Source organism: Cheilinus undulatus, linkage group 16 (assembly GCF_018320785.1).
Source record: "Cheilinus undulatus linkage group 16, ASM1832078v1, whole genome shotgun sequence".
NCBI lineage: Eukaryota > Metazoa > Chordata > Actinopteri > Labriformes > Labridae > Cheilinus > Cheilinus undulatus.
This window is the reverse complement of record NC_054880.1, coordinates 36,722,358-36,748,172: the sequence shown is the minus strand read 5'-3', so window position 1 is coordinate 36,748,172 and position 25,815 is coordinate 36,722,358. Positions and strand designations below refer to the sequence as shown.

The 25,815-nt window shown below is 38.6% G+C and overlaps 1 protein-coding gene across 1 annotated transcript; it reads right to left on the bottom strand.

Annotated features, from left to right (window-relative positions):
- Positions 1–14,353: 14,353 nt before the first annotated feature.
- Positions 14,354–20,821, bottom strand: LOC121524200 (4-galactosyl-N-acetylglucosaminide 3-alpha-L-fucosyltransferase 9-like). The gene is made up of 2 exons (XM_041809474.1): positions 20,801–20,821; positions 14,354–15,439 (listed from the first exon to the last, which is right to left on the bottom strand). The coding sequence occupies exons 1-2, from the start codon at positions 20,819–20,821 to the stop codon at positions 14,354–14,356; spliced, it is 1,107 nt and encodes a 368-aa protein (XP_041665408.1).
- Between the last annotated feature and the right edge of the window lie 4,994 nt (positions 20,822–25,815).

The window sequence follows — 25,815 nt, the reverse complement described above, 5'->3', positions numbered from 1 at the left end:
TTCAATTTCAAAGCAAAAAAATTCAATTTCAAAGAAAATAAATTATGTTTCAAAGCAAATAAATTCAATTTCAAAACATTAAATTCAAATTCAAATCATGCTCATCAAATTCAATATCATTCTTCAAATTCAGATTCTAGTGGCACAAATCTCAGCCCATAGACTAAGACCAGAGAAACGGTGAGAGAAACTGTATTTTTTTTTCTCCATGGTAAGCTGTGACTTTATAAAACAACAGAACACTACACTTTAGTGCACCATGACAACAACGTCCTCGCGGAAACCAATGTCAAGGAGAGCATGCTAGTTTTTCACGTAAGTTTTAGAGAGCGCATTACAGCGTTTTAACGTTTTCTAAGTTGCTTCTTTGTGAAATAATGTAATATTTTAATAATAAAATATATTATTTTCTAACTTATCAGTGTTTACAGTTTGCTTTTTCTAATATATCAGTGGGTTTACAGTCCTTATGCTGACAGTGTTACTAATTAAAGTTCCTTATTTTAATTTAGTAGTGTTCTGCTTCTGTCTTGAATCATATTTTGGGTGTTATAAGAATTTGTGTTCATGTACAGTATATATCCTGTGTATATCAATGTTCTTATTTCATATATAGGCCGATATATTGGCTATCGGCCACTATTGGCTGATATATTGGATATCGGCTTTTTTAGCCCCCAATATCGGTATCAGCATCGGCCCCAAAAATCCCATATCAGTCGGGCTCTAACAGGAAAGCTAAGTTATGTCTTTATTCACTACTTTACTAGCTTTCCGGGCAACTAAAACTACCACGAAAGTTACGTTTGCTAGCTTGTTTTTGGCTAGCTAAGTATTTACCAATGTATTAGTTTGCTATGTGGTTAAAACTATTGTAACAGTAGTGTTTGCGAGGTTATTTTTACTTGCTTGATTATAATTGATGTCAAAATATCCAGCTGTTTTGGGTTTTTTTGTGCTGTGAACTGCAGGTGAAGAATTCACAAAGCTCTAGCGTGACCCCCCACAACCCTGGATCACAGTGCAGGAGAGAGGGACGGTTGTTATTGCTCACTGCACCTGTAAAGCAGGCTTAGGAGAGGTGTGCTCTCATGCAGCAGCCCTCTTGTATTCAGTCCTGGCTGCTGTTGTCATCAGGAATGGACAGGCTTGCACTCAGAAGCCCTGTGCTTGGACTCAGCTGAGTATGGAATCTGTCAGAGGGGTTCCTTTTGAAGAGCTACATACCATCAGCTTTTCTCACAAAGAGCCCCGCCACGTTCCAGCTCCTGGTCCTGACATCAGACCATCAGATGAGGAGTTTCAATTTTATTGGAGCATAATAGCTGTAATGATCCAGCTGTTAAAAGGTAACACTCTTAATATTTCAGTTTAGGTGAAAGAGATGGCGAGATTTTCAATTTGAAAGTTGTCCTGTGGATGATTTTCCATAACCTAATCAATCTAAGTCTATTTGTACAATTCAGAAATAGGTTAACTGCTAAATATTCAGTTCACTGTTTTTTTCCAGTGTGTGATAGTTGAGGAGGAGACTAGGGAGCAAAGTAACTCTAGGGTTTGGTTTGATCAGAGGGCAGGAAGAGTCACAGCATCGGTTTTCAGGGAGGCAGCCAGAGCAGACAGACCTGCATCCTTGATCAGAAGTATTTGCTATCCTCGTGCTTCTCAGTTCTCCACTGAGGCAACAAGGTACATGGATGATAAGTTTGATAGGAGATCTATGCTCAGGCCTACAGTACATCTATTGAGAATTTCATGCAAGAGAAGCATGCATTAAGCAGTATTAGTTGGTGTAACTTGTTCTGAGGCTTGCACCTTACATATAACAGTGCTTGAAAGTTGCAATGCCTGTAATTTTCCCTTATCTTTACATAAATATGATCTAAACTATCCTCATGTAAGCATTTCAAAATAAGAAATAAAAGATGACAAGGAGAACCTTATTTAGAGTTTGCATGGGTCAATATTCACAGCGATGTAATCAGTGGTGGACAGTAACAAAGTTTATTTACATAAGTGCTGTACTTACGGAAAGTTTTTGAGTATTTGTTCTTTACTTGAGTTTTATATTTTGAGGAGACTTTTTACTTTACTCCTCTACATTTGACCGGCAAATGCACTTTTTACTCCTACATTTCTGTAGATCCTCTTGTTACTACTTACTTTTTTCTCTTTAGTCAGCTGATGACTTTTTTCCAGTCTGACTAGTGAGATAATTAACTCTATTTGTGTGGCTTGTCTACATAGAGTTGCCATACCTCTTTTACATCAAACATCTCCATGGCAGAGCCAGAGCTTAGAGCAAAAGTAGAGCAAAAGACACGGACTCTGATGAGTTAGTTCAGAGAAAGCAGAGAATTCCTCACCTGCTAATGCAAGAAATACAAGGCTGATAGTCCCTTGAATCTTTTAGTATGTCTCTTTAGTTTGAAAACAATATTGTAATGTTGAAATGTATAAGCAAACCAGCAGGACTTTTTCTTAAATAAAATGTAACATCAAAATGTACAGTCACGTGAATTTTGACTGCACTTTAACATTGTGATACATTTAGAGATGTTTCTTTCAAGTATTTTTTAAAACAAGGACTCAAGAACTTTAACTCAAGTAATAAATATGCTTAGCTACTTTCTCTTGTACTGGAGTAAAATGTCAGTAGGATTATCTATACTTTGACTCAAGAATTTGAACTTTGTCCACCACTGGGTGTAACATTGCACCACATATCCTCAAAAAAAATGTGTAGTACTCATGTCATGTTTATCTGGGTTTTTGTCATTAGCTGCTAAGATGTTTGAAAACCTGATGATGTTTTAGGTCGGATTTTGGCAGATTTCTAAAAAATATATATATTTATATAAGCTTCTCAGAATTTTAAGGACCACTGTTTAAGATTTGACAAATAGTGAATGCATGACATCAACTGCCTACCAGGTGTCACACTCTGACCACAGTATTATCATCAAAGTACTTGCCTATAATGGTCTGTTAAATAAAACAAAACTATTGGTATCATAATAAGCACCGTATAAGCCACTGTAGACATGAAAATTTAAGATCAGAATGCAACACCTTCTGGTAAATGTTGATAAGCAGTCAACACCACTAAAGTCGCTTTCACATTAGGCCCAGTTGTTTCGAACCGCGCCCCCCCGGCTTGCTTTCACACTAGCAACATGGAACTGTGCCAGGGCGCACTTGCGTATTTACTCGGTCTGAAACAGCAGGTGCAAGATGCACGTAGCTGGTTTACAACCAACAACAAAGGAGGAGAAAGAAGAAGAGGCTAACTTGGCAACCACTGGGGTCATGACCTGAGCGAAGATTATTTTAGTTTTGACTGGCAAAAAGTCCATCCTGCAGCCATTGATGATTAAAATCACTTTTAGGATGCCAGCAACTTCGCTCTTCGTATCTGCACATCTGCGTGTAGCTCAGAGGATTAAATGGGCTCGCACTGCGCAGATACAGCAGGTTTGAGGTGACAGGAGACTTCTATTGCACCTTCTCTCCAACTTGTGTTCATCTGTAAGGTGAGTCTCAACAAACTGTTTATTGGCTGGATTATGATGATTTCTGCCCTTTATTGAGGAAAAATGTGAACAAACTGCCACGCTGTGGAGAGAAGTTTAGTTTTTATGTCATAAAGCTGATACAACACTCTGTCCTGTATCCAAGCACAGTTGCATTCACATCTCATCCGAACTGTGCCGAAGTCTGCTTGAATCGTGCCCGAGACCACTTCCCCAAGTGGGCCCGGTGCTCGGTCAGGGCTTGTTTGCATTCACACTTCCCACTTTGGGTTCAAGTGCACTCGGAGCCCGCCAGTAAGAAAGCCTCCTTAGACATGGTCACATTTTAATTCATATTTTGTATTCCAATCTTTGCCAGATGGGATTAGGTGAGCGAGGAGAGCGCAAGGGCAAGCTATGTTGCTATGATGCAGGACCACCACGAAAACCTCCAAGTAAGGGTTTCAAGGTTCATCATCAACCCAGAACTTCCCTGGATTGGAGCATCACCTGATGGTGTGGTTTCCTGCACTTGTTTTGGCAGTGGTGTTTCAGAAATAAAATGCCCCTTCAAATCCAGGCACTGCTTCCTCATAGAAAGCTGCAAGGATCCATCATTCTGTCTTGGCATGGGAGAGGATGGAGTTATGTCACTGAAACAACCACAAGTACATGTATCAAGTGCAGGTACAAATGCATGTTACAGAGGTGAGTTACTGTGACTTAATGGTTTGGACACCACAGGAAGCTTTCACCCAGCGAATCCCATGTGATCCTGTCTTCTTCTGTGATGTCTATGGCAAAGTAGTGGAATTTATCAAGGGAGGAGTGCTACCTGAGCTGCTGGGAAATTGGTTCACAGCACCACGCCTCAACCCCATCAACACTGCAGCTGGATGTGAAGCTATGGGAGGCCTGATATGGCCACAGGCCTGCCAGTTGATAATCGCTGAAATATACATCGTTTGAATTCATACAATGTTCATTGGTTTAAAAAGTACAAGAACTTTGTACTCAAGTAAAACCACAGTTACTTTGGTTTAAATTTACTTGAGTAGAAGTAAAATTACTGGCCTATAAATCTGCTCAAGTAAAAGTAAAGTTATTAATTTAAAGTGTACTTATATTAGCTATGAAGGAGTTGCATAGTGGAATATGATTTTTCTGTATTTGCATTAACATGAGAATATGAATCTCTAACCAGGCTGTTCAGGTAAAGTCACACCTTTATAATAAAGAGAAGGACAAGATCAGTTTATGGATGTGATGTGAAATCATTCACTCTGTTATTGTCAGGTGTTGTCAAAGCCAAGCAACTGGCCAGTCTCATGTGGATTACAGACAGCTAGAACCTCCTCGTTTTGTATTTTTTTACGCAGTACCTTATGCATTTTTAAATGTAATGAAGTACAACACTTTCCCAAAAATATACTTAGTAGAAGTAAAATTACTGATTTTATAAACTACTCAAAAAGTGCAAGTACAAAAAAACAGCTACTCAATCACAGTAATTTGAGTAAATGTAATCATTCAGAGCTGTCCTCTTTTTTCTTTTAAGATTTATTTTTGGGCTTTTTATGCCTTTATTTGATAGAGGAAGGATAGTGGATAGACCCGGAAACAGGGCAGAGAGTGGGGAGAGACATGCAGCAAAGGGCCACAGGCCAGATTCGAACCCTGGCCGCCCACGTACATGGGTAGTGCCTTAAACCGCTCGACCAACTGTGCTTCATTCAGAGCTGTCCTTGCATGGCACATGGACTCAGGTGCACAGAAATGTGCACATTAAGACCTGGTAGAGCAGGATGATTTTGAACCTGACTGAGTTTGGGGAGTCAGATGATGAGTTGTTTGATCATTAATGCAGTGTAGTGATTCTGAAGATATCAAGGACAAGCATGCAAATGCCATCTTTGTTGATTATACTATTAAAATGTTTAATGTTTTTGATTTGTTTTGTTATATTGAGTGGTTCTTCACCTGATTATTGTAATTGGTTGTATTCCTTGTTCTCACTGAGTATCTGAACAAATACATAAAGACCAGTTTGTGACATGTCAGGACTTGGTATATTTATTTTCCTGGTAACAATGGCCTTCTGTTTTTTTGGCTCATGGTAATGTCTCAAAATGAAATTACATGGGCATAGTATACAGTACATTTCCTGAAACATTAGAGTCCTATGAGTTTTCCCATTTCTGAATTTTGTGTCTCTGATGTCCTGGGAAGACACGGTACTAACTAATTCTGTCAGACTGAGCACCACTTTCCAGTAGCATGTATAGCTGAGTTTCCGTTAGCTGGCATTTGCTGGTCTTAAGGGCAGCTGTCCGGCAGATAAAAATATAACCGGTCAAAATGTCAGGAAGAAAACGTGCCACTGACCAGGTAAGTAAAAACTGAATACTTGCATATTATATTTTATGTTACCTAGAAGATATGTTGTGAGAATTCTTATAAATAAAAAAACAAAGTAGCCTAATCTTACTTCACCTATTGTCCTGCTGTGCTGGGGTTGTTTTCTCCTCAGACAGCAAGCACATGGCTAATTAAGTTGCGTACATATGCAAGATAACGCGAATGACGTCAAACCAAGCCTACCTCTAAATGAGCTCAGTGCTGCTGGAAACTATGCAAGGAAAGTTTGACCAGAACATTCTCAGAAAGCAGAATTTTAATCCCACCGAGGTTTTCCTTGTTAACCAAAGGCTTAATATCATCGGCAGTATGGAAGGATTCTGAGTTAGTCATCGCGTCGAGTAATGAAGAGGCTGAAACAAAGGGAACTGTATAGCTGAGCGCAACAAACACCGATGCAGCAGTAGAGAGAGAACGGCCTACGCTGAGCAAAGTTGTAGTGGACTTTGATAAATCGACCTATGACTGATCCTCGGATGAAGTTGGATTGGAGCTGGAGCTGATAGCGAGATCTCCTTCTCTCTTCCTTGTAGCTTGTTATTAAGGCTCAGGGTGTCCTGGCTAATTAGCAGAAGCAATCTTGGATAAGCCATCAATGGGAGGAGGACCGGACCGGACTATCTGCTGTGGAGCTTTTGTCTTTTTGGGACTAGTCCAAATAAAGCAAGATGGTTGGATTTCCAGATTTAGCAGAGGTTACAGTTATATCATCATGAGGACTGATATTAGACAACTGACCATAAGACTCATTTTTCATTTGAAATGTAGAGTTTTAACACAGTGTCTAGTTAACAGAGCACTGGTGAGTTATGTGTTTGAATGCTTCGTTGTTGTCGGTGGAGGATGGTATTTGGCTGTTGTAAGCTGCTAAGTTATGGCAGCAGCCAGTTTGTGAAGAATAGTGTAATAATTACTCAGGTTTACTGTTGGCTTGGTTTCTACTTTCTCAGTTTTGGGTCAGGTTTGGAAATAAAAATGTGTCCTCTGTCACGTTTAGCGCAGACTTGTATGTATCAATGCATCACATAGTTTCCGATTTATGCGTTTTGCTGCTGTTAATGCTGCAAAATAATGTTAAAGCAAATGTCCGGTAGCTGTTGTAAATAGCTGGAATTCTTGAGGACTGCCGGTCATTTTGACCATGTACAACAAAGTCTAGTGAAAATGCTGATGTGTAGTTAACCCTTCAAAGCCTGAATACACAGATTATAGCCAGAAAATTCTCATTTTTTGGAACTGAAATGTTTATTTCTCTTTCTAATGAAATCCAAAAAAATCCAAATTTCCATAAAATTTAACATATACAGTGCTTAACAAATTTATTAGACCACCTGTCTCAGAGATCATCCAGCATCATGAAGTGCTTTAATGCGGACTCTTTCATTTTCAGTGAGCTCTCCACGTTTTACCATTTTGAACAGGAATGAGGAATTTCAAACTGAATTTACCTTTTTATACCCAAATTCACTGGGCTTCTCTGAGAAGTCAGAAATGAATCAAGCATAATTTTCAACCACTAAAACTCATTTTTCTGTTCAGGAATGCAAGTAAATAACTATAATTTGACATATTAACCAATAAATATTAATGTGCTTTACTATTTTTTCAGTTTTTTTGTAAATCAGCAAATTTGAAAATTCATAGATAACAATAATAATGATATTTTAGCATTAAAAATATCACTTGGGTTAAAGAGCTTCTACATATTGGTGTATTAACCATTGCAGAAACATAAAAAAAGATTTTGGTTATACCAATTTTTTCCAGTGCTGTTAATTTAGGGCAGCTGCGGCATAAACCTTACTTTGGGTGGTGGTCTAATAAATTTGTTAAGCACTTTATATATATTTTTGTATCTCATTTGATACATTAAGTGTTTTTGGTAAATGACAATCCACCTGAGGGCATTTTTATCATTTATCAGATTGTATTCAGAATTCTTTTTATTAATTTATTGATCATATTGATTAGATAGAGGTATCATGAAAGTATGTTTCAAATATGATACAACAGGCTTTAAGGGGTTAAAGAAAATAAGCTTGGACATTTAATTACTGTAATTATTTTAACACATAGAATAAACTATATATACTGATGGCAAATGACCTTTAAAAAGTCAGTACTTTTCCGTATTGTCCTTTCTGATAACTATTAGTCTATTCAGATGTTGAACACTGAGCAGTGTGAACCAGAGTCACATCCCTTGTTTGTGTTTACATACCTGACCATTTAAATTGATCCTGATTCCCTCCAAAGATAGCCCAATGAGTACTGCTACCATTCAGTGACACTTCAGAACCAGTAATTTCTCTTCTACTCTTGGAAACTTGACCAAAGTCATTGTCGAGCTGTCACTTTAATAAAATACAATGCTGGTTAATTATAAGAGTGATAAGTGGCCGTTTATCACAGAACACAATAATGCTGTTTATTTGGTCAGTGTTTTCATTGTCAGTTTTCGTGAGAAATTTGACTGATAAAATGTTACTTTAACCCTTCAAAGACACATGAATTTGTTGCCACGTCTGATAGAATGAGATCAGGATCAAAGCTGTCAAAACTCAGACATATGAAGCTTTGACAACCTTTTATCCAGTAGAACATATACAAAAATGTTAATTTTGCTTTGATAAAGGAGTATGAATTTGGGGATATGCCTTACTGCATACAAAATATTTGCATTTAAAAAAGTACAAAACAAACAAACAAAAATCTAAGTGTTTGTTATTCATAAGATAATTCAGTGATGAAGCCACTGTATCAGTTTATTTTGCCCATCAACATATATTCGTTATTCTTTTATCTTGAGAGATTTTAATAACAACAACAAAAAGTTTTTACCTTTCTGCAGAGCATAAGGACGAAAGTCTCTCTCCGTTTCTTAAGCCTTTAATGTGAGGCAATCCTGTCAGGAATAGTGGGCGACAGACTCCAACCAGCCTCCAGCCTTACACAAGATCCTCCCCCCAATGAATCTGCTGCATCGCTTGTCATTTTATGTTTAGGAACATAATTATAATGGTAATCATTGTTATATACAGAAAGTACTCATTAGAGAAACTTAATATTTAATTAACTCATGATTAAACTATTTACCTTTTACCCAGGGCTGCTATCCAGCCCTTTAAAACAAACACTGATGGCAGTGACGGGGAAATCTGTCGTCTCTAAACAGACACACACAGGAGTCAAAGATGGGTGTAAAAATGTTTCATAGACTTGAGAGAGGAAGACAAAAAGAATCATAACATAGCCAGACTGTCTTTCAAGAAAAACGTACCAGCTTTAATCAGGCATGTGCCATGTTCCTTTAATTTTCTTTTCTAATATTCACCTTTGTAAATGTAATTTTTAGCCCAGCAAACTTTTCTCAGGTAACAGTAAAGACTCAGTGTCTCACAGTGTCACAAGTTAATCCAGCACCAGTTAAACCATGACATTGGTTGCATACATCAAACAAAATAAATGATGAAAAGGTGACATGATTTCAAACTTCTGCTTGGGTTTTGTAACTTTTAAAATCTTAAAATTACTTCTATTTAGCTATGTTAGTCATTTAAAACATGTTTTTTAGTTTTATGAGTTCTATTTATTGAAATGACCTCTCCCAGCCTGTTTGCAGTACATCCAAGCCCACCAGTGGGCCCCAGCCCACAGTTTGGGAAGTACTGAATAAGAGGGTCTGCATGTGACATAGAAAGTCAGTATTGATGACAGGAATCAGTAGAGAATAATGACTTAGTTCACCTAAGACCAAGTTTTACAAGAATTATTTTATTGATGATGTTCACCTTGGATGCAAATGTATAAAAATTAAAAATATCACAATGACGTAAGTATTCAGACCCTTTACAACAACTCTTGAAGTTTGGCTCAGGTTCCTCTCATTTCTCTGGATCTTAGCTAAGATGTTTCTTCACCTTGATTGGAGTCCACCTTTGGTAAATTAAAATAACTGGACATGATTTAGACAGGCACACACCTCTCTGTAGAAGGCCTCACAGCTGAAAATGCATAACAGAGCAAAAACCATGAGGTCAAAGGAACTGTCTGCAGAGCTCATTGTTGACAGGCATAGATCTAGAGAAGGCTACAAAAACATTGTGCCATATTCTAGGTTTCCAAGAGCACAGTGGCCTCCATATTCTCAAATGATAGAAGTCTGGCACAACCAAGACTCTTCCAAGAGCTGGTGGCCTGGCTAAACTGAGCAATCAGGGGAGAAGGTGACCAAGAACCTGACTGACTCTGACTGAGCTCCAGAGATCCTGTGTGGAGATGGGTGTATAAAATCAAGCACCTAGGCATGCAGACTGTTTCTACAAACATTTATAAAAGAATGGGTCGCTCTCAGGAGCTCAGTGAATTCTAGCGTGGTACTGTGATAGGATGCCACCTGTGCAAACAAGTCCAGTGGTTAAATTTCCTCGCTCCTAAATATTCCACAGTCAACTGTCAGTGGTATTATAACTGTATATAGTGGAATAGTGGAAGCAGTTGGGAATGACAGCAACTCAGCCACGAAGTGGTAGGCCACATAAAATGCCAGAGCGGGGTCAGCAGGTGCTGAGGCGCATAGTGCGCAGAGGTTGCCAACTTTCTACACAGTCAATCGCTACAGACCTCCAAACTTCATGTGGCCTTCAGATTAGCTCAAGAACAGTGTGTAGAGAGCTTCATGGAATGGGTTTCCATGGCCGACCAGCTGCATCCAAGTCATACATCACCAAGTGCAATGCAAAGCGTGGAATGAAGTGGTGTAAACGCGCCACCACTGGACTCTAGAGCAGTGGAGACCCGTTCTCTGCAGTGATGAATCGCGCTTCTCCATCTGGGAACCTGATGGACGAGTCTGGGTTTGGCGGTTGCCAGGACAACAGTACTTGTCTGACTGCACTGTGCCAATTGTAAAGATTGGTGGAGGGAGGGGATTATGGTGTAGGGTTGTTTTTCAGGAGCTGAGCTTAGCCCCTTAGTTCCAGTGAAAGGAACTCTGAATGCTTCAGCATACCAAGAGATTTTGGACAATTCCATGCTCCCAACTCTGTGGGAACAGTTTGGGGATGGCCCCTTCCTGTTCCAACATGACTGTGCACCAGTGCACAAAGCAAGGTCCATAAAGACATGGATGAGTTTGGTGTGGATGAACTTGACTGACCTGCACAGAGCCCTGACCTCAACCTGATAGAACACCTTTGGGGTGAATTAGAGTGGAGACTGAGAGCCACTGAGAAGACTGAGAACCTTCCCAGAAGAGATAAAGCTGTTATTGCTGCAAAGGGTGAACCGACGTCATATTAAACCCTATGGATTAAGAATAGGATGTATCTAAAATTCATAAGCAAGTCAAGGCAGGTGAGTGAATACTTTTGGCAATAAAGTGTATTTTAATGTTTTAATAGATTTATAATTGCCAAGAGTTGTCTAAAAAAGCTTGTAAAAGCTAACTTTGTCCTCAGCATCCCTTTATTTACAGCTAGTTAGGTGAATAAAGTGTATAGGAAGTGTTGAGTCATATCTCAAAGTACCCACGTTACCTGAAGGCAACATAATTAGGGAAGGCTCTGAGCCTTTTCTGCTATGCTGTCACCCACAAATCCACACCCTTCTCAGTCGAGACCATGCCCCCACGCAGAACAGGGCCAAAAGTTTGAACCTGAAAAAATACAATCTGAAAGTGAAAAATGAGCTGGAACCAAAAAAGAAGATTTAAGTGTGAAACAAAGATTTGGATCTGAAAACATTAACACCTCAAATGTGAAAATATATTTAAAAGTATAAAATGAAAATAAATGATTTTATTAAAATAATAAAAGACCTGAATCAAAGGTATATTTAAATTGAAACAAACTTCGCTTATACTTATTTTTAGTTTCAGTTCAGTGTTTTTATTTTTTAAAATTCAGGATCAAACCATAAATTTTCAGTTTCAGGTTTTTTTTTTTCAAATTAACGAAACTTTTGGTATGGATTTAGCTCCATGCATGGAGACGTCCTTCTTAGTAGATTTGGTTTTGACAAGCCATCGTTCTTAGGTCAAAGAAAAGACGTCTCCAAAGACTTTACCTCTACGAATCTATCTAGTACTTCTCTCACAGTAACTGCTATCTTACACTGATCAGCTGAGGCTAATAAGGTGTTTCTTCTTTTGTTTTAAAATCCTTTACTGAAATACAACAAGCAGAGATACAGTCAGTATACATAACACAGGGAGGAGATGTAAGGTGTCTTACAGTAATCATGGAACAAGAGTGATGCAAAAGTAGGAAACATCCTGATTTTAAGTGTACACTCTCTTCTCACTTCTATGGCAGCCATCCCACAGTCAAGGAGTTACCAACTAAGAGATGACTTCACTCATGGTGCAGAAGTTCTCACTATACAACATTAATTCACCAAAAACATGAGCAAAGGAATCCCAACAATGATCCCTGTACAACACACAACATCTAAACAAGTAAATGCATCCAAAACACATTAAACAACCCACCAAAAGCATGATGGGAAAACACAACCCCCCCAAATTTGAAATGGCAGTGGGCGGAGCTTAGATCAACTGACTCTCTACAGAGTTAGATTAACACCGTCAGATAACTCCAACACTAAGGGCATTTAACTCTGAAAGGAGTTAAATTTACACTTTGAGACTTAAAATCAACAGTGAAATGTTAAACACTGAAAATTTAACACTTAAGTTTTTGCTGTATACTGTCTACTTCACCCATGCAATACCATGGTTTAAAAGTGAGATGATTCACAAACGTACTATTTAAACATTTATTGTGTTGTGTCAGAACATGCTTTTAATTTTGACACTTTAACAAAAATTAAATGATTACAAATAAAAGGCAAAGAGAACAAAAATATGTTCAACTAGAAAAGCACTGACAGAGCGCAGACCTCCGCCCTTACCCCTATCTCCCAATAGTACAGAATCTTTTTAAAAATTCCTGAAACCAGACGGTGATCCGGATCACTCCCAAAATCTAATCAGTTCCTCTCTATGCCATTTTTGACATTTCATGAAAATTTCATGAAAATCCATCCATAACTTTTTGAGTTATGTTGCTAACAAACGAACAAACCCACCCAATCACATAACCTCCCTGGCAGAGTTAACTACATAATACTAGAACAATAACAGTGAACCACAACCACCTGAAGGGAGCCAATCAATAACCATTTACTTATGAAATTAATTACATAATGTATACTTTTTGTATTTTAAAGTTATCTTTTCTTTTTTGTGGGTTAAATTTGAACCTAATGAGGCGGACTAAACACAGCCTAATGTTCAACAACAATGGTTCGGCTATGTTTGGACTTAATCCAGTGGACTAAACAAGGTCTAAATCCATGTCAGGAGGCTTCAGAGCTGAATTTTTAACCACACATGGGATATCACTAACCTTGCAAAGCAGATGGATTCGCCAGTTTCTCTGTTTCTCACTGCTGAATCCATTTTGCAAAGCTCCCATCTGAACCATTTGGGCCCAGTTAGAAAGTGACAGGACCAATCAGCATCGGGGTCAGTGCTTGCGGGCGCGTGAGTTTTATTATCTTGTGTGTGTGTGTTTTTTTCGTATCTCGCACGTGAGATTTCTCAGTATCTCGCACACGTTTTATTCGCATGCAAGATACTGAAAAATTGCACGTACGAGATACGAAAAAAACACGCGATATGATAAAACGCATGTACGAGATACTAAATCCCACATTCATATTAGAAATAAAACTTACACGTAGAGGGAAGGGTTGGGGTAGGGTGAAATGTATTTTTGTCTTTATTTTGTTTTTGTGTGAAACACTTTGTGCTACATTGTTTTCTATGAAAAGCGCTACGCAAATAAAGACTGACTGATACATTTCAATTACTGTTGTTGCGCTGTATCTAGACCAAATCCAATGGACCAATCAAAGCCCCATTTTCAACGACTATGGTTGGGCTATATTTATACTTAATCCAATTGACTAAACAAAGGCCACATTTAAACAGTCTTTTTGAGATATACTGAAGCTATGACGGACAAGATTTAGACTAAAACATAATGTCCAAATGACCTCTAGCATTTGGTGCGTTAGGTCATTACAAAACAGCACAAACAGTTTTTTATGATCTCCAAATGGACTTTCATGTGTTTTATAGGAGTACGACCCTTGTCTAATTGTGCAAAGCTAGTTAAACTGTGACTAAATTCTGGCTTCCTTGGGAGTGGGATGAGTGGGATTGTGTTATGTCCCTGTTCCCCTAGGCCTGGAATGTAACGGTAATTCATAATCATCTAGAATAGATTTTTAACCCACGTAAAATAGGTCATTTCTTAGGTTAAAATGATTGTAATCATAATGCTAATTCTGTTAGCTCATAGATGCAGCTTTCACTGTGTTACAAGCAGAATATTCAAAAATAATATTATTGACCCTCAATGAATGATCCCTGAATAGTACCAGCTGTAAATGTCATGAACCACATGGAAATTACGGTCTCTTGAAATGTGCTCACAGGCGAGGCAGATGGGCTGAATGAATTCATTCTTGGTTGAGAGGAGGTGAGGGGTGACGGAGTAGTACTTCCTCCACTCAAAGTAACGCATGTACTCTGTATCCTTTATGTCCAAATGGAGGAGAAACTCAGCCAGAGCTTCAGGATCAGGGAAATCATCCACGTGAATGAAGGCGTCTGAGGGAACAAACTGTTCGTAGGTTGCTCTTGGAGGACCCAAAACTACAGGGACAGTCCCCGCCACAAGGGGCCCGTTGATCTCAGTGATGTAGTCTACGCAGATCGAGTTCTCAAAGGAGAGGTAAAACTTACAGCTACCAATGGTGGAGTAATATTGGTCATAGCTCAACCTCTTCCCAGTGAAAGCTTTACCAAAAATGCTGATGTTAATGTATTTGGACAGTTCTGCATAGTACTGTTCTCTCCCAGATGTAAAACGTGCTCTATTTCTGTTGCTAACAATCCAACAAACCAGCTTGTCCTTCTTGGGCAGAACGATGGGCTCTTTATTTTCAGTGTCCCTGATAGTGACTTCATTCCTCACCACAATGTCAGAATCTCTTCTGTAGCTCAGCGTCAGGTTGAATATGTTCTCCAATCCCCACGTTTTTGCTGTGCTCACTGGAGAATCTACATTGAACCAAATCCATTTCTGAAAAGGAGGACGTGGATCTTTAGGTAAGTTTCGCAAAAGGAAATTTCCGTAGATGTGTTTATGGTAGAAAATGACTCCCTGGGCTTTGCTGTAGAGGGTTCTGTTATCTGTCAGAACACAGCCGGTGATGTTGTAGAGTATAGCGCAAGCTTCAAGATCAAACTTCAAACCAAGAGGCCAAAACCACAGCAGGAGTATGGGCTTCTCATTTGGATCCACGGCTTCAGCTGTTGTAGACTGGTAAACACTGGGTGGAGGCTCAAAATACACAAAGAATGCCACGACTGAGCTGGCAAGGCCGATAGCAGCTAGCTTTGTGCAAAGTTTTTTTGTTTTTCTAGACGCTGACATCTGTAGAAAAAGGGAAAAAGAAAATATCGTATTATTACGGTGCATTACTGGGAAATCACATCAGATGTTACAGCACAATCAACAATGTGTGAGTCTGATTTTAGTGGCATGTGGTTCAATTGCTTTCCCTATGAATACAGTTACAGTATTGTGCAGAACTTCGGTTGCATGTTTGGGCCAAAAACTGAGGCTGAAGTATGGTGTAGATGTGGTGAGTAAGACTGACTAAGGACACCATTCAGCAGGAAGAAGGACTGACACAACCCTGGATGCCCGTGCGTATTACTTGGGGAAATAGTGAAGGCCACAACTTTAGGGTGGAAAAAGGGATTGATGTGGCAAGTAACCATGGACTAGGGTACTGGGCAGGTGGGAGGGTTGACACAAGCCCCTGGTCAGGCAGTGGCTGTCCCAAATACTTGAAAACCACCAGCACTCTCAGTACTAGAATACAGGTTAGATATCAGCTGGATAAGCACCGATGGATCCAGCGGAGCTCCAGAATCCTCCCGAGGGAATCTCTGGAAATCAACATAGGCTGCTTTTAAGAGTGCTTCTGTTTTATCTATTTATTTTTCTTTCCATTGAAGAAAAGGGTGGGTAAAAGAAAGCTAATTAGTTCTGCTGTGGACTGGATTAATCTGAGGGATTTTTGACTTAATATCAGTTTTAGAAATGTGTGATACAGTTAATGGAATTAAGGGTAAGCACCTATTCCATGGTTCAGCCAGCCCCCTTCTGTGCATGTCTTTGCTCCAAATGTATTTTGGCCTCATTTCAGTACAGTGGACAGAGAAGGAAAAGTGCTGTCCATTCTAATAATAGACAAGAATGGCCGTCTGAGGCGGCAGACCCACGCCTAAGCAGCGCCACCGAGGAACTTACGCTCCCATGGATTACTATGGTGTTCAAAATTTCGAAGTCTGAGAAAAACCGAACGGGTGCACGGATCATCACCCCCCCTTTACATAACCCCCTGCCGATTTCATCGGTGTGGGTAACTATCAGACTGCAACAGAACAAACTTGAAAAAAAGCGGAGGGATCGGAATATTTTCTGATTGCACAGTACATGACATGATTTTTAGTAGTAAAGGTTATTCTTCCTTTAATAATGATACCATTCACTTTGGTACTCATCACTGCCTGTAGCTATATTTGGCTTTAAGCTGCTGATGGCATTGTCTGGTTCCTTCTTGTAGCAAATGTTTGGGGTAAAATTTTTATTTTGTGTTTAGGAATTCTTTCATCACATGTTCTTCAAGCAAAGCCACACAAATCCTCAAGAAAAAGACTAAAGAGTCCATCAGAGAAGCACACTAGAATGATTAAGCATTGAATATTACAAATGCCATACATAAAAAGAGCTATTTAAACTGAAATATTTTAAGAGAAAACATCACATTGAGTCTTTTTTTTTTTTGTAAAGTCTAAGGGCACTTGTGACAAAATAGCTGTCGGCTCCGTCTAGTCTTGTGTGTTAGTAAGGTGTGTCTGAAGCCAAACAGGAGCAAAGACGGATGATCAGCTTTTCCTGCATTTAAAGCACATCACTTATCAACATACTGTATCTATTAGATTGAAATTAAAATTTTTAATCTTACACGGCTTTCTTTTGAAGCAAGTCAGGTGAGAGACTTAGAGCCAGCCAAATACATCACTTTAAAAAAGCAAACAAAAAATAAAACTCAAAGTAAAAACCTACTCAGTAAATTGTCAGTGTTAAAGGTCTGACTAAAACAAGAAAAATTCACATTAAAATGGTTAAAGTGGTCCTGTTGTCAAGGTCACATGAAGGAAATGAAGGATGTCCTAGTTAAAATATCTGCGTCAAAAACACAATTATTTAACAAGCACTCTCAGTAAGTCAGGTAACAAAAGCTGTAAAATAATAACTATTTAATGCAAGCCATTTAAGTCCTTATGATTTTGTAGAGCAACATTACTTAAGTTTTTAGGGATTAAGGTAATTACAGCAGACATAAAAGGGTTGCTCACCTTTATCTGGAGCACAGAGATGTGTGTCTGTCATGAAGGTTCAGCCAGAGAAACCTGTTAGATCTGCACACAGCTTTATTATTCTACTTCATCCATCTCAACCCTGCTGCTGCTTCTCTTCTTGGGCGAGGCAATCTTAATGTTTACAAAGAACATTTCAACAAAGACTCAGAGTCAAAAAACAGATGATAAAGTCAAAGGACGATCTATAGACCTCACACCCAGATCTGTGATTTATTTCCCAGACTCAGCACCCTGCTGAAATAATAAGAAAGTCTTCGGGACAAAAGCAAAAGTCATGGCTGTTTACATTTCATCCACTGGTTTAGACCAGTGCTTTCAAAATTTTTGTTTTTTTTTTTTTTTTTTTTTTTACTGGTGACCCACTTTTTACAAGTTACAAGCCACCGCTACCCACAAACTTGGTTTTCCGTGTGTTATTGCTTATTAGGGTCCGAGGACCCCTTCTAGCAGGAGTATTGTATTTCGTCCGTTTCTTTCTTCTTCTTCTTCTTCTTCTTATTCCCACGCCTCTTTGAACCTTAATTTGACCCCCTAAACATGCTCAAAAACTCACCAAAATTGGCACACACCTGGCGAAATTTGGCGAAAAATTTGATAAAATGAAAAAAATTAACCCCAAATATGCCAAAATGTGCTCTCTAGCGCCACCTAGGCACACTAAAACGGCCCTCACAGCCAGTAGGAATGTCGTAGAGGGATCAAACCAACGTTGAAACGTTCGTCTCATCGAGACCCACAAATCACGCACTGACACCCCTAACCTATCTCAAACAGGAAGCCGGCAATTTGCCTTTCAAAATAGAATTTTCCAGGAAAAAAGGGCTCTGAACAAAATGTATCTTCTCCTAGGCCATATATGGTATCAACTTGAAACTTGCAGAGAAGACACACAAAGCCATGCTGATCAAAAGTTCTGAAGGAATTTGTTGTTTCTCAAACGGTTTCTGAAAACCAGGCCCTCAAAGTTGGTCAACCCCAAAGAAGGCCTCCCTGCTGCTCCCATTCAAATGAATGGGGTGACGAAAAATCTGATCCACATAAGCTGCAACAGTTGGGCCTCTACACAAAAAACCAAAGGTCATACAGCTTTAAAAATGACATGGATGGATTCCTGACAAAATTTACTACAAAAATATCTTATTTTTAGAGAGATTTGGTCAAAATTGTGGCATCTGTGAGGGGAGATTAAAAAAAATTTCTGTCAATTTCACTCCTGATCAAGAGAGCAGTTAGGGATGATGTCATCCACTGATTGACAGATGAAAGCACCCAGAATGCAGGCATTAGTTACCATAGCAACCAGGGGAAGCCCCTTAATGAGCTCTGATCACGCACACACGGAGCTGTTCCAATAAAGCAGCCCATTTAAACAATGCTGTAATGGGATGGTTGGTACTGTGGGTGGCTTCTCACCCACATACAGTCCCCCATAAAGTCTTTGGCGACATCAGTCGCCAAAGACAGCCACACATATAACCCATATGAAGTGAATGGGAGAGATGGTGCATTTGTGTGTGTGTTAGCGCACGAAGCTCTGGTCAAAAAGGGATGAAACCCTCAAAGTGGAGGTCAAACGGGCATGAGGGACGTGCGACACGCCAAGGACCCGTCCAATGCTGCTTGCAGCTTTAATTAAGTCTGCCTCCTGCATTGTCCTCCACTGGTTGGTTGACCTGGTACCTGGTACTAACTTGGCCTGGCACTTTCTGTTTTACAAGCCTGAGAAAAACAACTTTACCTCTGTCACATAGACTTTCTTTGCTCTTGGCTTTCAGTAGCTGTCTGGTCTGGATTAATGAGTTTCTCTCTTACTAGCCAAGAATCCTCAAATGTGACTGTAGCTCTTTTGGCATCCAGCGGCTAAAAGAGCCTTGTTTTCTGTTTTATTATGCTGGAAAGGGTAAGCGTTACGGCGTGGATTTCCACATGTGGCTTAGATGTGTGCTGAAGACATAAATGTCTTTAAAGGCTATAGGGAAGAAACTCTGAAACTCATTAGATGGCCTAAAAAAATCTCCCACAACCCAATGATAGAAGTATTTGTAAAAGGGTGGGCCTAAAGCGTTTCATGAACACAATGTTAGTTAAAATATTTTTTAAAAGATTACTGCATACTATTTAAAAAATAAACATTTGATTCTTTTCTAATCTATCGATTGATCAATGATCGATCAAGATAGATAGATTCATAGTAACCATCCATGATTTCACAAGATGTTGATGTGAGTGATTCTGACTCTGCTCCGAAGGTATTTAGTCAAAGTCATGTCTTATCGCTGCTATTGGCCCCTAAAAATCAGCTGAAATAAAAACAATTTTTTCTTAAAGCACCATTCGTACATAAAATAGACCTGACAAATGGAAATAAAAAGAGAATACAAGAATTTAAAGTTTGAAAAAAGGCATTATCTAATTATCGGCACGTAAAGGCCGGCTCAGACTACACGAATCCAGCCAGATTTAAGCCCCACTGCGATGTCGCAGCTCGTCGTCAAAACTCGGCCCGATTTTGAGAGTAGGGAACGACAAACTGTCTTGTAGTGTGACATAATTAACGACGCTTTCAAGACTCCTTACAATTCCTCATGACCACAATTCAACAAGACTAGCATGTCAGAATTTTTCATACATCGCCGTCTAGTTTGACACCCTGACCTGACGTCAATGACGTGAATCCTGACGTCTAGCAACAGGAGAGCATTTGCTCTTTATCTTTGCATCATCATTTACAAGGTTTACCACTTTTTTCCCCTTTTATTTCCTAAAACTATGTGAATTTTGTTTTTGTTTTGGTTTTTTTACGTTATCACATGCATACCTCAAGTTCTATCTGAAGGAGAGCCAGTCCATATTGTCCTCCTCTTGATACATCCATACTTATTATCTTTAATCCAATCCATCATTGCTTCTTATTTTCTTTTTTTGAGCAAAAGACTGCTACAATCACACGAGCACTTCTGTTGTAGAGTGATTGACACTCTTTGGCCCGCCCCCCATCAACCTGTGAACTCGCACTCGGTCGCGGAGACGGCAGTGATGTCAGCATACACTGAGCGGTCTGGATCATTCTTGTAGTGTGGGCAGGCTGTCGGCCAAGACGGGACAAGATTTTGGTCGCATAGTCTGACATGGTGCCGTTGTGAACGACCAAAAAAAATCACGTTGTCTGAGCCGGCCTTAAGTCACGTCACTCGCGGGAAGCAGGGAAGAAAGAAAAACATTTTATACTGTATTTCTGCCTGCTGGATCATGCTGCTAAGATTACTTACAGAGATGAAAGAGTGAAGAGGGAATAAAAGTCTTTTCAGTTTAAGCATATAACTGATATTATTAATCTTACAGATATTTCTACAATAGTCATGATCACTACCTAGTTACCCAAAAGTCCACTTTGTTAAAACAATCATTCAAACTACAGTATGTTGTGTTGCAAACCGTGCTGAGGGATAGAAGAGTAAAATAAATGTCAGAAATGGCGTAGGGAGGAACTGATTAGATTTTGGGGGTGATCTGGATCACCATCTGGATCCAGGAATTTTTTAAAGGATTCTTTACTATTGGGAGACAGGGCTAATGGCGGAAGGCTGCGTTCTCCGAATGCTTTTCTAGTTATGCATGTGTTGTTCATTAGTTGATGTTTTAATGGGAAATGTTTTACAACGTGTGGGACCATGAGCGAGGGAGTCATTGCTGCAGAGTAAGCTGTCTGTATGCGTCTCCATTTAGTGAAAATTGATGTCGGAAAACAAAAAAGAGAAGAAACTGCTCATGTTAAGTGGGTGAGTGCTCATCAAACTATCAAGATTGGTTTCAGAACTATCCCTCAGCACGGTTTGCAACACGACATACTGTAGTTCGATTGATTGTTTTAACAAAGTGGACTTTTGGGTAACTAGATAGTGATCATGACTATTGTAGAAATACTGCAAGATTAATAATATCAGTCATGTGCTTAAACTGAATAGACCTTCATTCCCTCTTCACTTTTAATAATTAGATAACGCCCTTTATTTTCAAACTTTAAATTGTTGTATTCTCTTTTTATTTCCAGCTGTCAGGTCTATCTAATGTAGGAATGGTGCTTTATGAAAAAATGTTTTTATTTCAGCTGATTTTTAGGGGCCAATAGCAGTGATAAGACATGACTTTGACTAAATGCCTTCAGAGCAGAGTCAGAATCACTCACATCAACATCTTGTGAAATCATTGATGGTGACCATAATTCTATTTATCGATCTATAGATAGTTTATAGAAGAATCGAATGTATATTTTTGTTAAACGGTATGCAGGTATCTTTTAAAAAATATTTTAACTAACATTGTGTTCATGAAACGCTTTAGGCCCACCTTTTTACAAATACCTCTATCATTAATTCTAGCATAATTTTATTATTATTATTATTTATTTTTATTTTTTTTACAATTTTTGAGTAAAAAAGTGTTTCAGATAAACTAAACTATAACTAAGTAAACTGATAAAGACTCTTTGTAAAAAAAAAATCACATTTTATAATCATTATGCAATAAAAATGGTTTGAAGCCATTTTGCATCAATGACAGTTTGGATAGAAGCTTTTGGTTCTTTTAGAAATTATGACGTGTCAAAGTTTATGATGATACTGACCCACAGCCTGAGCTATATTTTCATTTAGTCTTTGAAACTACAATAAACCTGAGGAATAAGAAGTTTTATTGTGGAAAAAACTGGCATAATCTGTTTAAGACATTGTCATGGTGTTTTAAAATGTATTGATGGAATTTGAAGCCTCAAAGAATTAAATATGTAAATGAGGTCAACAATACGCTCGGCAGAACCTTATGTGGCGTATCAGTTTCAGTCCGTCTGACATTTTTTGAAGCACAGCTAGACTGAGGTGGACAGTTAACCTGCTCTGGAGCAGGCTAGTTCTGAAGTCTGTGTTACCATGGTTACTCAGCTGAGACTCCAGTTAGCCACGCTGATGGAATGAAATTCCTTCTAAAATAAGCCAGACTAACCGAAGTAAGCCAGGCTTAACCCTTAATCCACTTTCATGGAACACCCCTCGAGTACTCATGTTCATGTAAACACACTTACTGGCTGTGTCTGAAATCACTCCCTGTTCACTATATAGTGCACTACACAGTGAATACGCCATTTTGTAGTGGTGTCCGAATTCTGAGTGAGCATTGTTATTCACTATACAGTGCACTCATTCTATCCCACAATGCATTTTGAAAAGTCGTGAACAACGAATGCTCACTAGCCCAGCAATATTTACCATCACGCATAGCGGTTGCTGCTCTCAAACATGACAGACGAATGAGAGGAGCACAGGAACACATTAAAAATCTTTATTTAATACTTTATGTTTGTTGGTTTTAACCAAAACTGTAAGAAAATGTGAATGATTTAAAAATCTGAAGATTTCAAGACATGAGACCATCATCTTTATGCAAAAATAAGTGATAATACACACAAAAATGTACACTATTTTGCCACATATGACACTAGCTTATTTATCTCTTAGTATTTTTATTTTGGGGGGAAAATACATCACATTTAGTATCAGTTTTCAGTGAAATTCTACTGTTAATTTCGATCCTCAGCCATTGTCATAAAAAAATCTATGAGCTGTTGTTGCTAAATCTTTTAATTGTGATACAGCAATGACATCACTGCTCGCAGCTGGGGTAGTGTCTGAAATCATTTTTGTGTTTTGCAGTTGAGTCCATTATACAGTCCACTATATGCGGCTCACTATATAGGGGGAAGGGGGTAGGGAATGAGTGAGTGGTTTCGGACACAGCCATTGACTTGCTGCAGTTAAAAGAAAATGATGGCCTGACTGAAACTAGAGGCCTTACCAGGTCTAAGGTTTTTTCAAAGAACACAATCTTGGCACATCCTCCTGGTTCTCTTCAGGCTAGAGGAAGAGTTTGTCTTCAGTTTGAAATCAAACCGGTTTGAGTACCTGTAATGATCCTATATTTACACTGGGTATGTGTGGAAAACAACCATGTCTGATTTTTTTTTTCACAGTCTGCGGAACATTTTAAACATTAAGTGAAATGTGGCCCACATTGGAACATTGAGCTTTTGCCTGACACTTCTTAGTTTCAGCTTAGTTTTTATTTTTAATTTGTGATTAAACTAAGATGACACAGTAAATGGTAAACATATTTGCAACCAAAATAAAAACAATATCTTGATTATAACACCCTAATTGATTATGGCATCAAATAGCAGCACCTCCAGGTGCGTAGCCAGTGGTATCCAAGGCCAACCAGGGTCCCCTGAAATCTGATTTGCCTCCCAAAAATCCTTAAATTGATTGGCTATTCACCTTTTCAACCACTAACTAGCCACACAATCACTAAGAATATCTTAACCTACATTAGACTGGTTTAATTCATTTTGATATCCTCAATGTATGTTATATGAAAAAGGCCCCATCATTCTCACGTTTGGAAACCCCTGGTCTAGACCTTCCCTGGTGCACACACTCTGTAAATTCTAACAAGTTAGGTTTACTTAAAAGAATTTAGGAAACCGATTACCTTGGGAAAAGTAAGTAAAAGAACTTAATTGTGTCAAGTAGAGTGAAATGATTATATCTGAGTAAGCTGTACTTCTTTTTCAGTTGTGAGCACTGAAAGTATCTCAGTATAGTTAACTTCAAATCAAGCTATTACAACTAAAATTCTTTGAGTCAATTAACTTAATATATTCCACCAAACAAGTGGGCATTACTTGTCATTAGTAATAAACTACACTTAATGTATCTAAGTGTAATCCACTTCAATAAAGTTGACAGAAACTCAATGAAGATAAGTCACATGGACTTCAAAAAAATTAAATCATATTGAAAAGATTACAAACAAAAGCTTTACACTTACCGGAATCAACGCCAACCTTTTGTATACACTGTAAAATCCAATTAGTTAACCTTACTTAAAAAAATCATGCGAAACAATTGCCTTGAAAAAACCAAGTAAGTCTAACTTTATGACCCTAGTAGAGTAAAATAGAGATTTTTGTGTTGTACTTAAAAAGGCTTTTAAGAAAAGAACAATTGCACTTCACTTCAAATAACTAAAATTCCTTTGTGTAGAGTCTATTAGTTCATGTTTTTAGTGAGAAATGTTTTTTGAAGTGTGACACCATGAGTGAGAGGGTCAATGTTGCAGACCACCCTATCTGTATGTGACAATATCTGTGATTAAGAATAAATAAGAGCTGCTCACGCCTCCTGTGCGAGAGCTTGTCAAAGTCATTCAACATGTCTGGGAGCCATTCCTTATGAAACAATGAAAATAACAGATCCTCTTCCTGACTGATGTAAAGATCTAACATGTGACCAGGTTAAATGGGGATTATATGTCGAATACATGATCATGAGAATGTAGGTTGTCTACATAGCATACCAAAAAATAAAAGAGCCCTTCTAAGGTTATTCATAGTATTAAGCATAAAATTTATGTCTGTATTTTCACTAAAAAGTAGCAGAAATTTTTAAAAATCTTTTTTTTTGTGTGAAAAAAATCAGTAAAATGAGTCAGTAAAATTATCTCATTTTTGATCCCCAGCCTTTGAAGGTACATGTTTTATTGTTATGAGCAATGGCATCATAGTACATGCACCACACATTTAATATAGAGCACCAATCATCAACTGGGGGCCAAATCAGGCCCCGACCCCCACCCCCTGCCCCCTACCACCACCACCACAAATATTTGGCCTTGCAGACTGCAGGCATGCTAAGAAACTCATCTTGATCAATACTGTTATGATGCACATTTTATTATCATATCCATACTCCTCAAAAATAGATTTTTAACACACCTAAAACAGGAAATTATTTCAGTTAAAATTAGAGTTGTTCCAATTCCGATGCCAGTATTGGAAATATGTTCTATACTGCTTAAAATTCAGGTACTGGTATAGGCGAGTACACAAGTTTATGCTCCAATCCGATACTGTTTGGTTTGGCTTTATATTTTGCTTTATTTAGCCATTCTGAATGTTAGCTCTATAAATCAAAAATCAATTCTTCTTTGCTGCCGGAAAGCACTGCATCCACGGGCTACCGTTTTTAGAGCAGAGAAGAAGAATCAAAGGACCCACTGCAGAGGCAAAGAATAGTGGCTGTGTGACAGTTTTCTCTGAATGTGATCGTTAAAATGCCTTCCAGACCAGCACTGTCGTACGGGACAAGAAGTGACACAGTTGATCAAAAATTAAATAACTTGTACACCATAAATCTTTGTTTCTTACTTCTTTTCCTTTGAGGCTAGCCGTGGTGCCATCCCTTTTCCGCTATTGATTGCTTTTGAATCCCTTGCAGCATTTTCAGTGAGTCTGGATCTCGTGTA

Excerpts from the sequence above, each read along its gene's own strand:
- LOC121524200 (XM_041809474.1), bottom strand. The coding sequence starts at position 20,821 with ATGACTATTGTAGAAATATCT. Across the intron at positions 15,440-20,800 it reads TGACTATTGTAGAAATATCT|ATGTCAGCGTCTAGAAAAAC; the intron begins GTAAGATTAATA and ends CTTTTTCTACAG.